This window comes from Platichthys flesus, chromosome 4 (assembly GCF_949316205.1).
Source record: "Platichthys flesus chromosome 4, fPlaFle2.1, whole genome shotgun sequence".
Taxonomy (NCBI): Eukaryota; Metazoa; Chordata; class Actinopteri; order Pleuronectiformes; family Pleuronectidae; genus Platichthys; species Platichthys flesus.
Window position 1 is genome coordinate 15,876,335 of NC_084948.1, and position 16,184 is coordinate 15,892,518.

The 16,184-nt window shown below is 40.8% G+C and overlaps 1 protein-coding gene across 2 annotated transcripts in view; it reads left to right on the forward strand.

Moving 5' to 3' along the window:
- Positions 1 to 3,399: 3,399 nt before the first annotated feature.
- The window catches only part of dscamb (Down syndrome cell adhesion molecule b), a 93,528-nt gene continuing 80,743 nt past the window's right edge, over positions 3,400 to 16,184 (forward strand). Inside the window, exons 1-2 of one of the 2 annotated variants that reach the window (XM_062386777.1) lie at positions 3,400 to 3,741; positions 4,809 to 4,955. In XM_062386777.1, coding sequence (XP_062242761.1) covers positions 4,853 to 4,955 — 103 coding nt within the window. In that variant the 5' untranslated portion in view covers positions 3,400 to 3,741; positions 4,809 to 4,852. The remainder of the gene's footprint in view (positions 3,742 to 4,808; positions 4,956 to 16,184) is intronic. The other variant, XM_062386778.1, reaches the window with a different exon arrangement.

Here is a 16,184-nt window from a genome sequence, read left to right on the forward strand (position 1 = left end):
ACAAGTGTGCATACCAAAACAATGAAAAGAAGACATCTATCTATCTATCTATCTATCTATACAATTTAAACAGAGTAAGAGGAACAAAGAGATGCACACTCGCTCGTTTGCTGATCCCTAAACATAAATGCTTTAAATGAAACAGCTTCTTTCGCTCGACCCTTCTCCCTGAAGAGATCCCGCCAGTGAAAGAATCATAGTCAATTATAGATGCATATCATTTATTATTGAACAGTGTCATTTATTTCACCTTTACGCTTGAGCTCATGAAAAATTATGCCAATTACCGATTTCCTCTCGGGCTATGTAGTAAGTGGTCGGGCCCCGAGGCCATTTGTTGGGGCATGACTTGGGGCTCTTTGCGAGGTCTGAGAGGGCGACGTACCTGCGTCACTGGAATATTGGTGGTCTGTCTTCCAAGTTTAGTCAATTAGGAAAACGAGTAGCGCACAGTGATATGCACGCTTCCACCAGAGTCCGTTCCTTTTTCTTTTTTTTATTAAATCAATCACACTATCACTCAGCCGGTCGAAATTGAGTTGCTCTCACATACCTTCCATATGTGAAGGAAAACCGAGAATGAGTCACAATGTAATATGACTTTGATGTATTATTTTCATCTTGGCCGCTGCCACAGACCCACCGAGAGCCCAGCACACTATCTGATCCCATTTTAAAGGATTCAAATTGCTGAAAACTTTTTTATCGATGTAAATGAGTGTATACCAAAGTTCCCTCTTTACAACAACAAAAGAATCAACATTTAATTATGAAATGTAAACAATTTGCCTTGTACATGATCGACAGCACAGTATATTTATATTTACTCCTTTAAATGAGGGTTTTGGTCAAATTAGCTACTTCGGTGGGAAACAGTTGTGATAAAATTTTAAAATATTGGTGAAAGAATTCCTTGTCATGAATATTTCTTTTTTATGATTTAATTTATGATTTAATAACAATTTGGATAAAAAAATCAAAGGTGTTGAGTTAGTCCAGATGTTAATATAAAGAGTCAGAGGGCGTAGGCAGGTGATTGTGGATGGATTCAGTCTGTAGTGCTGATGGTGAGCTTCTTACCTCATTCTCCGACAAGTCAAAGTTACATGTGTTTTAACCTTTACTTCCCAAAGTGTAGTTAGTTATAAGCAGGTCTATTCACTACAAGCTGAGTTATTGTAGGTTAATAACAGCAGCATTAACATATTTCGAATGAGTAAGGCGTGGCGCTGTAATGCTAAATGTTAGCCATTTCAGGGACTGCGAGCAAGCTAGCTTAAATCAGCTGCAGGTGTGTGTTGGTCTCTTTAAATTGAGGACTGCTTCACACTGTTTTTACATATTAACCTGATTATCACATTAGTATAACTTGTTTGCTGGTTAAGGCACAAACATGAATACCTTTCAGCTACATTAAATGTGTAGGCTAAAGGCTTATCTAGCAAACGTTAGCCTAAATGATGTTAGCTCATATTCTATAGGAACCCTTTATATATTCTAAATGTTACAGTAGTACCTCAAATGACATTATATGGGAGAGCACATTTTGAAAACTAATGAATAATCTTATCATTGATTCATAAAAAACAGTAGGATTATTAGTTCATGGTCCATGTTCTCACACTCTCCCCTGACCATCAGGACTGGTCAGACTGGGAAATCCGGACATGGAAAGAACCATAACCTTATGGTTCTTTCCAGTTTAAACTTAGAATAATTGATGACTGCAATATATAAATACATTCATGTTACCATGTTATAGCCTCACTGATATTATCTTCTTTGGTCTTATTCATCTGAATCATCTCCTGAATTCTATCATGTCATGTGTGGATGGCTGCTACTTCAAAACCTGTGGCGCACACGAAAATACCTGATAATCCTAAAGAAAACAAAATGAATCCTTCATATGATGCTTTCAACCAGGCACTCAAGTCCAGACATGTTAATAAAACATATTCTTCCTGTATGTGAGAGGGGAGTCGGGTTGAGCCCATGTGAGGATCCAGCAGTAAAATGTCTGGAATGTCAGAGCGAGTGGGCACGACGATGACATTTCCATTTCACACGACAGGCTCAAAACTGAAATACAAATATTTCCAAATGAAAAGAGGTGGCACACACGTAAGAAACCAAAGAAGATGTCAACTTGTAAGGAAAACAAGACTCAAGAGGTTTTGGCAATAAGGGACGGCGCCGGTGTTGATGTACTGTAAACAAAAACAAGGGATTTCTGCAATGGAATATATATGTTGAGTCCCATCTCCTGCAATGATTTACCCAGTTGTCTGAATGTTTGGGACATTTACCTAAAAAAAAAAAAGTCCCATCATAATGCATGTGGTCGTCCCCCTCTGTGTTCCTCCCTAACTGTGATTAAATCTCCTCACACTCAGTCCACATTATCTGAATATATTCACTGATGTACCTGCTGGTGACTTCAACACGCAGCGAATGAAGAGTTGTTTGCAATTCAGAAAGGTTGCAAATGACCATCTCTCCAATGTGTCAACAAATTATTTTAAGAGAAAATTGCTGCAGTATTGATCTTTTAGTGTGCTAATAATTTTTGAAGGAGTGGTCCTAATTTCTACCGACAAACCTGGATGTACATGAGCAGGTCACCAGATTGTGTCATTGCTGGTGGAGAACTGCTGGAGCAGAGAAAAGCGTGGAATTGTTTGCAATTTGAAACCTTGTTAGGAATTTATGAAGTGCTAAAATGTTTTCTCCCCAGGGAGGGTCAAAGCCAGCTGCCTAGTGCCACTGTTAACCATTTAGTGCAGAGCGTCTGGGCTCGTCACCCGTCTGAGATACACAAATACTGCATATAAAGTTATTTTTGCCTGAAATACAAAAATATAAACCTTCAGATTGCACACAAACATCTGTTGGCTTCTTCACAAATTAAACAGCTGTGTATTGCTTTGAAGCTAATTGGTCCAACAGTGACATTTATTACCCTCGCCTCCCCCTCCAGAGAATGAGCCCGCACAAACTGTATTCAACATCATTCTCTTTTCTATGATGTGAATATGATCAAGGCAGCTGACCTTATTTCATAATTGATAGTAGTTATGTTAATTTAATGTTCCCAAAGTCCCAGGGATAGCACTACAGAGCTGAATCCAAAACGGCTGATCATGTAACACGAATAGAAAACGCTTACAGTAAATGATCTTTGAGGAATACTAAAGTGTGCTTTTTTTTCTTTAAAGCATTTGCCACATTTTCATTCTAAAATAGCAAACAGATGAAATGACAGTACATTTAAAGTGTTGCGTCAACACTTAACAGGAAATCCGAGTTAAAACATGATCCAAGTAACAAATTCATAACCACAGAAACCCAAAATAAGGGCTACAGCATAAAGTGTAAATATATGGTTCTAAAAGAAAACATCTTGTCTTGTCTCTCTTGCAGTTTTCAGTGAGGACCTACATTCCAGCTTATACTTTGTCAATGCATCTCTGCAAGAGGTAGTATTTGCCAGCACTACGGGGACCGCAGTGCCCTGTCCTGCTGGTGGTGCCCTGCCTGCCTCGCTGCGCTGGTATCTGGCGACCGGCGAGGAGATCTACGATGTCCCGGGCATCCGCCACGTGCACCCTAACGGAACCCTCCAGATCTTCAACTTCCTGCCGTCCAGTTTCAGCAAGCTGATCCACGACAACACATACTACTGCACTGCCGAGAACCCTTCTGGCAAGATCAGGAGTCAGGATGTCCACATCAAAGCTGGTGAGTCTACAGAGGAAAGCTTAAGTCGGCAGGTAGGGGTGGGAGAAATAACAGGCGTACAAGTATAAGCTGTGGTAAGAGCCAGAGGAAAAGATTTATATGAACTGCAGAAGAAGATATGGAAGTCTTACAAATTAATTCATATCCTATTTCCAAAATCATATTAAACCATGTATCCTAAGCAAAGCGCAAAAGCACACTAGTGATTGGAAAGAATTACCTCACATTACATATCATTTAGCTGACACTTTATCCAAAGGTACTTACAATAGGTGCATTCAACAAGAATGGCTAAACTAACCACTTTGACGTATGCCTCCGACTGTTTCAATCAATAGCAATGTGGCCATCCCTTGTGGGTATTAGAGTATTTGAACTCTTGCTAAAGATATCGTTTAAAGAAAAGTTGAAATATGAGGAAAACAAACCTTGCTCCTTGGCTCAAGTAAAGACCCTTTTTGCTCAAGGGCAATCTATGAGTACATGAGCTAACGTCTTACAACAAATAGCCTCCGGTGGAAACGGACAATATTTTGGGGCTTAACGGCGTAGACAGCGGTGTCTGAGCCAAGCCTCCATCTTCAAATTCCTGTACAACATTAACAGTTTGAGTAGTTATCACATGAGTGAAAAGGTGTTTTAGGTCCAGATCATATTTTAGCATATCTATATTAACAGCCATCTGTAAATGAATGCTGATCAATTAAAAGTGGATAGCCGATGTATTTCGGTCAATGTTTTCCACCTCTTTCGCTCTCCACACTGACTGTTTACCTGTGTGAGCGTCTAAAGCCGGCTCAAATGTGATTGGTCCAACTAGGAACAAAAACCAGAAGCCCTCCGGCACCAAAATCTTAACCCTCACCTGCCGTGTCTGCAGATTCACAAGCAGAATCGGTTTATAGTTATGAACTCAAGGGCACATCAACAGGTATCAAGTTTTCCTTCTTGAGTTTGTTCCATTGGAACAACTCTCCCCAAAATAAAGAGGGAGAAACAAACGTTAACACAATTTATTTATTTTGAATAATACCAATCACGTGTGTATGCTTTTTCTTGCTCTACAGTATCACGGGAACCCTACACGGTCAGAGTGGCTGACCAGAAGGCTATGCGAGGCAGTGTAGCCGTCTTCAAGTGCATTATCCCTGCTTCTGTCGAGGCCTACGTCACTGTTGTATCATGGGAGAAAGACACAGTTTCACTCAGCTCAGGTAAGACGATTAAAACATTTTGTCTTCAGTAGAACTGGGAATATTAGGTGCAAAATCTTTAACCAAGTGACACAACCTGTTAAAAATCGAAACAAATTTTTAATATGTGAAGGTATAATGCCAACGTTAATGTTCAAATAGCCAATCATATTTGGAACTTTGTACAAGGTGCTGTATTTTAATGATTAAAGAGCACAGAGTGAAGCGTTCTGTCGGCAATGACGAATCTGTGAGATGAGAGAGAGGTGTGTTCCGTTCTTTTGGCTGTTTATCTAAGCCCCCTCCCTGCACAGCTCTGCTCACTGCTCTTTGGACACTTTGTTCTGTTTCACTGTGAGTCATCTTCTTACCTGTTTGCTGTCGTCGGCTGCCATTACTGGGGCTCTGCAGCTCATCTGTGCAGCCCTGTCCTCTCACTATAGCCAAAGGATGTTGATAACTGTCATGTTGAATCACGGAGCCGCTCTCTCTCCCTCTCTCTCTCTCTCTCTCTCTCTCTCTCTCTCTCTCTCTCTCTATCTCTCTCTCTCTCTCTCCTGTACGCACTCCACCTCAGCCAACTCCATTTTCAGTCCAGCAAGGGGTAAAGTGGAACAGTTTACGTAGCATCATTGACCTAGTTACCCTGCCTGTCTGAATCCAGCGTTATAGCATGATAACGCAAGACGCCCAAACGTTCTGGGGACTGAATTTTTACTCAAGTTAAATGGGATGCTTATCTCTTTGATTGCTCCATGTACTGCCCGCTGGCTGATTTAGCTTCATACTGGGGCGTTCAGGGACTTGTAAGTGAGCACTTGATGTCATTTGACTGAGGGCAGAATCTGGGACGGTGTTTTGGTGGCATTTTAAATGCGCCCGCTCAAGCTTGAAGATCTGTCTTCTGATCCATGCCAGCGACTTATTTACTCCAGGTTACTCAAGTTACTCGCTGGAAGCGGCTGGTTGAAGACGTTGCTTAATGTCACGGGGAGCGGGCAAACACGCAGCATGCAGATATGATTACATTCTGCAAATGAAATGGAATGAATCATGTAGACACCACTCAGAGATGATGTTTATTTCATCTGAGGCTGAAAACAAATCAGCCATTATGAGGATCAAATGCTTAAACATATTTCCCCTACGTCTTTATCATAATGTTGGTCAAGTTGGTCAAAATCTAAGTGATGCAGGAAAACAATAGATGTGTGTGTGTTTTCAAAACCAGATTTTCATGAAAGGAGTATTAATTTTAAATGAATATGTGTTTTTTCGCTTTATATTAAAAAAACAGTCATTGCCAGTCATTCCTTAAATCAGCTCTTATTGTCTTGTCTGCGATGAGGTCCATCCTTTTAATCCAGGAAGTCTGACAGCCTATACAATATGCAGTGACTTTTTGATGGATTGTACCGTATGCTCTGTGTTCTTCAGAGTTCTTTCGCAAGCGTTCAAAAGAACAACGATATTGGATTGTCCGTGTTTACTCCAATAAGTATTGCAGCAGGCGAGTGCTGTCAAAAGCATGAGCACACGGTCAAAATCACTGCTGCTCCATGATAAATATTTGATGGTAGATTCTGATGCATGAGCGGATTCACTTCGCACTGTTATGGAGAGGGTATGTTTACTCTAGGAGCGCGGGTTAGGGGGATGTGCGCGTGAGTGTGTTTGCGCTCGCATGTTCTTGCATGAGCAGGAAATCAGGAGAGACCACAAGGACGCCGACAGGGCCTGACAACGGCTACCGGGTGCAGTTTGACCCAGCCTTGTTCTCCGACTCCTTCTCCAGACACTGTTCTCTGTTCTCTTTTTTTCCCAGTTTTTAATGAAAGAGGACTTGGTCTCTGTGGACACAGAATATAGCAATCCCACAGCCACACTGAATTATTAATCTCAGGTTTTTGTTGGGAAAGGTACCATCAACCCTATTTCCCTGCCTTTGTGTTGTGCATCAGAATATGAGGAGGAACATTTGGGTCTCGAGATTTTTTCTCTAATAGCGAAAAAAAAAACACATTATGATGTTGTACTTGGTAAAAAAAATTCCGGTAGTGATGTCTCTCAATTTGATTTTCTAAAACAAATAAAACCTTTGACCACTACTTGTGTAGCTCCCCTCCAGTTGAAACACTAGCACACGGCATTCATTTTGTTTTGGCTGTGTATTTACATCAAGCATGCTTTCAAAATACCATCAGAACAAAAGAAAAGCAAATATGAAGACATAAAATAAGGCTAATAAATACAGATCTTTCCAATGGAGTTAATAATCAACCAAACTCTCATCAGCAAATATATAGTTTACCTAATTCAGCAACAAGAATCCAATTTCACATATATTTAGCTTGAACATTCACGTAAAGCCACTCAGCTATGACTCAAACGTCTTATATACTATTAACATAATTAAATGACTAATTTGGCTGAGTTACTCGAGCTGAATGAGAACTAAACCTCCAAACTTTAAAATCTTTGGTTAATCCGTACCTTCTTGAATTTAAACAGCGATCGCTTGCGTAGGTTCTCGCAAACAATATAAACTCCGACCTCAGAGCAACATGCAAATGAATCGTTCCCCTATGGATGTAAGACAAGTCGCTTTAGACACAATTATTTTCATCTTAATTAGCAGAAAGCATTTTAAAGTGAAATTTCATTCAAAATTGATTTAAGAAACCTAAACTGAATACCTGACCAATGGCAGCTACAACTGAGTATGAGTTAAATATTTCCCTGTGTTAATGTGTATATAAAAATCAGTAAGTTGCATGTTGAGAGGAAAGTGGCTGAAATCAGAGCTGCAGAATATCTACCGATTCTCTTGTGGGTCAAAAATAGATGCATAATTACAGACTGGGGCCTGTCCTAATTAATCAGCTGTGATTGAAAAGTTAATTACAATATGAATTACCTCTCTGCACGAGGACTGCTTAGTAGTCATTTGAAGCGGTCTGCTTTCAATGTGAATGAGCGCCACGTAAGCTTGCTGGGTCCTAATGTTGCCACTAACATACCATTAACCCGTCATGAATTTTAAAATGGGTCTCACAGCATGAGCTTTGAAATGCCCGGCTCCGATCTCCTCCGCGCTGCTTTTGATAAACAATTGACAGAGCTAATAGAGAGATGAAAGAGCCAATAAAATAAAAAAGAGAAAGAACGAAAGCAGAGAGGGGGCGGAGATGAGTGGCTGAGCTGTGTCCAACTGTGTTGCTACCAGGATTTTATATGGTGGACCTTTTATTCAAGGCATCAGTGTTATCACATGTGCCTTTTGTCTTTTGAGTGTGCACATGTTTAGGTCTATGGACTGTTTTTTTTTTTACATGCGCCCGTGTTTGCATGTCAAGTTGCCATGGTCTTGAAAAGGGGACAGAGCTGGGATGGTGTTTTTGTGTGTCTTTTTTCCCAGTTATCTTTTGCCCCTCATCATTCATGATGCCAGTGAGCGTAATGAGCTGGGCGGCCTTGGATACAGACAAGAGCTTCAGCCGAACCAGTGAATGAGCTGCAAACAACATGTTGTCACCGAGACCTTGTGCTCGCCTTTAAGAAGCATGCTTGTATTTGAGGCAATTAGAGGATACAATTCAGTGCCTGCTCGCCATAAAATGTCCTCCCAATGCTCTGTGTTGTTTTTACTCCATCACATCAGCAATGGTGCTGATTACTCTCATCTACACCTAGCTTGTACATTTGGGTACTTCTTCTACACACAGAAAGTACTTGTTGACTTTTCACATGTTTTACAGATATAGAAGCGTTAGCGTAGAGTCAACACCATCCCTGTAACAAATGATACCCACAGTGTCTCTCTCAGCTTTTTATGCATGTGTCAACATTAGCATCCAATACAATCTTGTTCTGTAGGTGTAGGCATCTTGCAAATTTAAAGACTGATAACAAATAGTTTGAAATGGATTATGCGCGAATAACACAGATTAGTTTTTTTGTGACTGTAGCAGAAGCTCAATGCTCCTGTTTATCATGTAGGCATAAAGTACAATATGTTACTAACCACAGTTTGGTTATGTTAAGCTTAATACAGGGTGAGATATAGTCATACTTAAACACATTAGTCAGAACTGAGCATTATTCACATCTTAGTATAATATATATACAGTTAACAGTAAAATACATTTTATGGCATAATTCGTTTGGGCATTTATGATTAGTGTTTTCGCAAACAATCCTCAGAAAATTATATTAAATGTATAAATTATAGATTTCACGAGACAAAGAAAAGACCCAAACTGTAACTAGGCTAAGTTAACCAACTCATCCAGATGGAATCATGACACAGTTACAGATAAGGAAGTGCAGGCCAGACGGGCAGCCCATAGAAGGACAGGGAAGACAGGGCAAAGGTGAGGAGAGCTGAGGTAAGATGAGGAGAATACAACTAAGGACAAAAGAGGAATGGATGTAGAGAGGTTTCCTCTCTCTTGGAGAGATAGGATTCCCTCCTTGGAACAAACATGCGGGCCTCTCATCTCTTCAGGCTGGAGATTAGACCAGAGATGGAGGATGAGGAGCTTTATTCTGTCATTGGACTCAGACTCAGTGTGAGGCCAGTGGAGAGAGATGAGTCCATATATTGAAACACATAATCATTGTTATTATTATGATATAAGACAATATACATTTTATCAATATTTACTGTACAGGCTTCATCACTATTCAGGATATTTATGTTAGTATTGTTGTATGCATATTTGATTTACCAGGTATTTCATTTGTTCCTTTTAGATCTGCAATACCAAGTCAATTAACTGATCAGTCAATCCACAGAAAAATTATTGCCAATTATTTCTTTTATCGAGTAATAATTATCGGATGATATGATAATACTACGTATATAGGTATATATTTGAAAACATTACTCTACCAATTACAATTGTTTTTTTTAACTCTTAATCTTTCTTTTTTTTTACATTTTATAGACAACAAATTATTAATCGTTTGGATAATTGATAGTGATTATAATCTTTAGTTGCACCCCTACTTTTGTATTGAGCCAAAAATAGACATTCTCGATGGTAGATGGGATATGTTTACAGTATCAGATTATGGTATTACAACAGTATTAAAGACAATATAGACTCTAAGTTTCTCCTCTTTTACGTCTCATTTTTGTTTCCTTTCATATCTCCTTCTCTTCTCTTCTCTTCCTTCCACCTCTACTAACATAACCTCCTTGGCACAGTGCCCCAGTCAATTTCCTACTGCGTGGAAAATGCTGTCTTTTTTATTTGGTTTATGCAAATAAGTCCATCCAATACTCACAGCATCAGTGAAACCATCTCCAGTTACATTTTTCAGTCACATTCACGTCGGCTGCCTCCCAACTGTGCGTTTAGCATTTAAACGATGAAAGGGCCTCGGCACGCTTGCATTCTGCTCACTCTTCTCTCATGGGTTCATGTGAGTGCTTATAGAGGCTAATTAAACAGTTTGCTTTCTAATAGAATCAGAGTCTTAACCAGCCACCGCCTCAGTCGCGGGAATGTTAAGAACGTCTTTAGAGGGGCTACTGTAGGTGTTTGGTGTACAGGATCAATGCTCAGCAGGAATTTATCATGCCACTGATGTGCCACCACCTCCATTTTTCACCGAGATTGACAGTGAGGGCACCGAGTGGCAGACGGAGATGGGGGCTGTAAATTCAACACACCCAAAGTCAGACCAACCTTGAAAAGAGGGCATGGCGGTAGAATGGAGCTTGGGAGGAAAGAAAGATGCAATGAAATGAGGAGAGGGAAGATTAGAGGAGAGAGAGTTAGAGAAAGAAGAGAATAAAACGGAGGGGATTTGAGAGGTAGAGAGGTGGAGAGTGGGCGAGAGTTTTTCTTTTGGTAAACAAGGGCCTGCATTACATTAGGCACACAGTCTCCCTCTGTCTTCTCTCTCTTTCTTGTCTTTTCTTTTATTTCCTACTGTCCTCCCTCCTTCCTCTTTCCTACCGCGTCTCATTCTGCATCTCTCTCATGATTTCTGTCTGTCTTTCTCACCAAACACGGTTTGTTGATCTTGTTGTTAGGGGGCTGGAAAATAGGTCACGGCTCAAGCAGTCGTTCATGATCCCTGCATGTAACCACATAGCACTTCAGAGGAAGTTCTAGGTATTAACATGTACATGTGTGCATGCATGCAAATATGCCATACAGCTTGTGGATGCATGGATGTGGGTTTTTTTTTGCGTTGCATGCTACTCCACCCATCTTGCCGAAAATAACACAGCCTATCATTTTGCTCCCCCCCTCCTCCCACACACATCAGCAGTTAGTGAAATGCTGACCCTTGTCTTTCACTGCACCCCTTTTCCCAGTCCACTCGCACACAGCTGCCTGGAAGCATGCAGGGAAATTGGGGTATTTATTGTTGGCAGCATCATGTGCGTGTGTATAAAGATGTGTTACTGTGTTGTGTGTCGCAGTCATTGTACAGTATATATACGTGTGAGTGACAGTGGGCAATGTGTGATCCTGTCAAGTAGGAAGTATTTTGGGTTGAGGCTGGGTTATGGGGGATTGGCGTGGTGAAAGAAATATAAAAAAAAGAGCAAAGAAAAAAAAAATCAATAGTTGTGTGCATTAATCACGCTTCTGCCACAGAGAATTATGGGAACATGAGCTGAAGGATGCATTTTGTGCATTTGCAACATACAAGTGCTGTGTGAAAGGGAGTTTGGGGAATTGGAAGAGGATGAGACACGACCCTTTTAGTAAGAAGGGAGGTTAGAGCAGAGATAGTTGTGTGCGTAGGGGGGTTGTGTTTTCTTTATGCATTGTGTGCATGTCTCACTGTTGCCTTTGTACAAGGCTTAACCCACTGTCTTGAGCGTGCTTTAGGACAGAATTCATTTGGTGTTATTCTGAAGCTTTGATGTCACAGCTTTTTGAATAGCAGTGATTACATTTCTTTTTCTTTATTTGAAAGCTCTCATATCAGATTGTGACTCCTCGGAATGGTGCAGCTCTCAGTTTTAGTCTTTTTACAGTTGTTTCACATCTTCCCACATCTATGAGGATTGCCATTTCGAAAAGAAGAAAGCAAGGCAGCTCCTCTGACTTTCTGTTTGAGCCGTTGCTGTTTGAAGTCTCCATCTTAGCTGCGGTGAAGGCTTGAGGACGTGATACATATTTGATAAGGATCGATAGAAGGGCTACTGAGACAGAGATGGAGGGATATCGATCTTGGACTGGGCTTCCCAAAAGCATCTTAAAACTAAGGTCATCTTCAGAGTGTCCTTCTCAAGCTCAGGCTCGGACAGAGACTCGTAATTGGTGCCAAAAAAACAATGTAAATTAGAAGTCCTCCTCACTTTTACATTATCTTCTTTAATACATCCAGAAAAGCACAGGAGAGGAGGAATACAAGCAGAGAGGCTGTTCTCAGCTCTAAAATGTGCTTTATGTTTTATGTTTATGTGCTATATTAAGCCATCTACTGACATCCTAATCACTATGGACATAAAACAATAAAGCAATCTATTTAGTGACGGGAGACTGAGCAGCAGACAACATGTTGGCACTGCGGCTGTGATTACCAGCTGATACTCCATACGGATAGACAAAATCAACAACTGTTGAGGCGGGCACCCTTCCATCAGTGTTTACTAATAAACTGTGGCAATATGGCAGCCATTAGGCTGTTTAGGCAGGGAATGATGAGGGTGGTGATGGCTGGGCGCACTGGGAGACTGAACATGCTCTCATCTTTAATAGGCAATTTGGCGTTCTGTGATGGGGAAGCCCCTTTGTTTTCAACTTGGATGGAAGACAGAAGCTTAAATAAGCAGCGCTTTGGTCGAGTGTGTTGTCATTACACCGCAATGTCCTAGTTTTTAACATTTCATGGATCCTAGCGTTGTCACGCATATTAAATCCTATCAAACAAATGTTACAATATTAAGGCTATATTTAGTTTAACTATATTTTGTTGATTTTTACCTCCAGCTAAACAGGAGGTTATGTTTTCTCTTCTATTTGTTTATTTGTCTGTCTGTCGCAAAAACAACTGGACGGATTACCTAAAAACTTGGGGTGTGGTGTCACTGGTCAGAAAAAAATTCTGCTTTCTTCAACATTGTGAAATAGGACGTTTTACAATATTTTCATTAAATTCTTATAAAATATTTCATAGCACTTGATGAAAAAATTCAGGCATGGTTAGTGGACTGCTAAATATGAGTTTGTGCCATTTCGTGCAGATCCAAATAAAAAACGCAATCTAGTGAATTTGAATGTAGTTTTCTAATGGGACTGTTTGGCCTTGGCAGAGCTAAGTGCTCTCTGAGTGCCAATTTAGTTTTCTATGGAATCAAAACATTACAGCTGTATACATGTATAGACAGTGAAATACAGTAATAGGTGAATTTAGATTTCTTCAAAGAAAAGTTGGAATTATTTTGTGTACAGTTGAGTGAGGCTCGGTTGGTGGAACTGGTCCATCCTGCCAGAGCTTATGGATTACTGTGGAACATCACAGTGTTGAAAATGGACTGGAGCCGGGCCAGAACTAGCCTGGCGTTGGGCCAAGACACAGATTAGTAATAAGCATGGCGTGAGCTAATTACAGCCGGAACAAGCAATTAATTTCTGTTTATAAACTCTCCTGGATGTGGGACGATGGCTGTGTCGTTGCAAACTCCCTGCGTCTCCTGTGTGAGTGCATGTGTTAGTGACAGGTGGCATGGTTCACAGAGGAACCTGCCCATATGTTCCTAGCTGAAGTGCTGGGGGAAATGGAGACACACTGCTGGCCCAGTCACACCCCATGATACAACAGTGTCTGATCCCATCTTAAAAGTGACTGATTAGAGAAAAAAAGCCACTTAATAACTCAAATCACTCAGCTGACCTAATAAGGATTTTTTAATCCATTTTTCTCCATCTAATCAAGGATTAACACGTGGTCTTATTCGGCTCCCAGGGTGGTAAATCTGGAAAAATACAGTAAATCCCATTGAGCCTCTTTAAACTTTCACACAGAGCCTTGGTGCCCGTGGCCCCACGCTGGGCATTTGTATCCCTGATTAGACATGATCATGGTTTTAGGGCACCTGCCAGACAAGAGTCAGGAGCAGAGATCTAATTGAGTGCTCTTACCACAAAACAATATATGTATCATTAGATTGAGTTTTTTTTGGAACTTTACATCCGCAGATTTTAGGGTTTGGCTATACATGACTTATTTTTTAATATTGCCAATTTGCATTGTGGTTCCATTGCTTTGCTTTGCTGTCATTGTGTGCATTAGCAGTATAGAAACACACAACTTTCAAGCAACGCTGCAGGCAAAGAAGCTGCAGGCACCAAGCGTTAGGCACCCCCACCATCAAGGGTTAAAGCAATGCAGACATGACAATGAAATTCATTTGTATTAACAGTTGCCTTTCAATCTACAGGTTGACTTTTTACTTCAAAACGTCTGTACACAAAACCCTTGGGCTAGGGGTATGCATGTTTGCATTTTGATATATAACTGAGTAAATGTAAACATACTTACATTTAAAATCATCAAAAATACCAAATGACTGCACCTTCTCACTGCATCATATCAGTTTCAGTCGACTCCTCCTGTGATTTCAACAAAGCGTTCTGCAGACTGAATCCCTCAGTAGCTAATGACCAGCTGACTTCACTGCAAGGTGACCCTCAATCTTTTTCTTGATGTATGAGGCATCAAGCATCATTATTTTTCTTCAAGGCTCGTTTTCTCTCCTCTTGCCTCTTCTTTGACGTGAGCCTTGAGAATGCACTCAGAGACACACACACACACACACACACACACACACAGACAAACACAGACACACACACACATGCAAGCTGAGTACACTTGGAGCCTGTCTTTGACCTCACCTTGCCATTGTACAGCCAACAACTGAGATCCAAACAACACCCAAACTCCCTGCAGGCTGCTGCTAAGTGGCTGTGGTGGAAACAAGTAGGCTGGATGGGCGACAGTCAGCTCCTGTCAAAACCTCACTGTCTGGTAAATGATCAGCACTGTGAGTTCATGTGAGTGTGTGCACTCAACACCAGCGTATTCTATATGCTTGACCATAACTCATCCCGTCCATGATTGATTCTTAAACGTTAGTGGAATGCGTCATGAAGACACATTAAAGGGGGAATGAAGCGGCCAGTCAAGCTGTCATTCTGTGACGTCACAAGGTGACGACCGCAAAATGATTGGCCTTTTGACAGACACAGCCTGCAATCTTCACATCAGCGTAGGAGTTGAGCAAGCCAATCAGAGGCGAGCGCCCATCGCTGCACACGCTTATCACCTGCACACAGCTGCGGTCGCAGCTCTGAGGGAGCGAGTGAGAAGAGGATGGAGAGATAGGAAAGAAAGAGCAAGCATGAATAGTGTGTGCTGAGACAGAGGGTGATTTGTGTTTGTGTCGTAGCGCATTCACGCCTGCATCTTTCTTTCATGCGGTTTCAGAGTTGGGGTTTTGTAGAGTATTATTCTGGTTAGTATAATCTACGTTTGTCATTTAAAGCAAATGAAAAGAAAAATCGTGGCGTTTGTTCTGATTAGTGCTGCATCAGCCCGGCAATAGTTAAATTGTGGTTGAGAGTGGCAATGTGCTTTGTAGCCCTGGTGAAATGAGAGAGAGAGAGGGAGAGGGAGAGATAAGCTCAATCTGAATTGATTTTCCTTTTACTTTCTGCTGTACTTGAGTTTCCATAGCAACGTGGTCAGGTTCCCTCGGCCTCCTATAGGGCAAGTGTAAGTCTGTCTGGTTGTCCAAGCCAAACTCTCCTTTTCTCTCTCTTCCTTCCTCTGTCTCTTCTTAACTATGGAAATATAGTGTTGAGGAGATTGTTCTCTGACTTTGCTGCATTTGGTTGAGATAGGATAAAGAACTTCAACAAATCCAAAAGCACAACAGACCTTTATGTGTACCACAAATGAGCCTGGCACAATCTTTATATTGTTTTAAAGATATTCCTTAAAACAATTAGGCCTATGTTATATGTTTTTGACGTCTGTACTTACATTATCCAAAATGTTAACGACAATGTTCAAACCTCAGTTTTAATCAAAGTATCATAAGGTTTCATTCTGATCTCCTTTTAATGGCTTTGCTAGTCTTTTCTATAACTTCAGGGGCAAACAAACGTGTATTAAGGAATAATAAACTTTTAGCCTGTTAGCTGTTGTTTATATCAATCTTAATGGTGAAGACAACAACTCCCATGAGCCAATGCTTCTTTGTGACGTTATCAA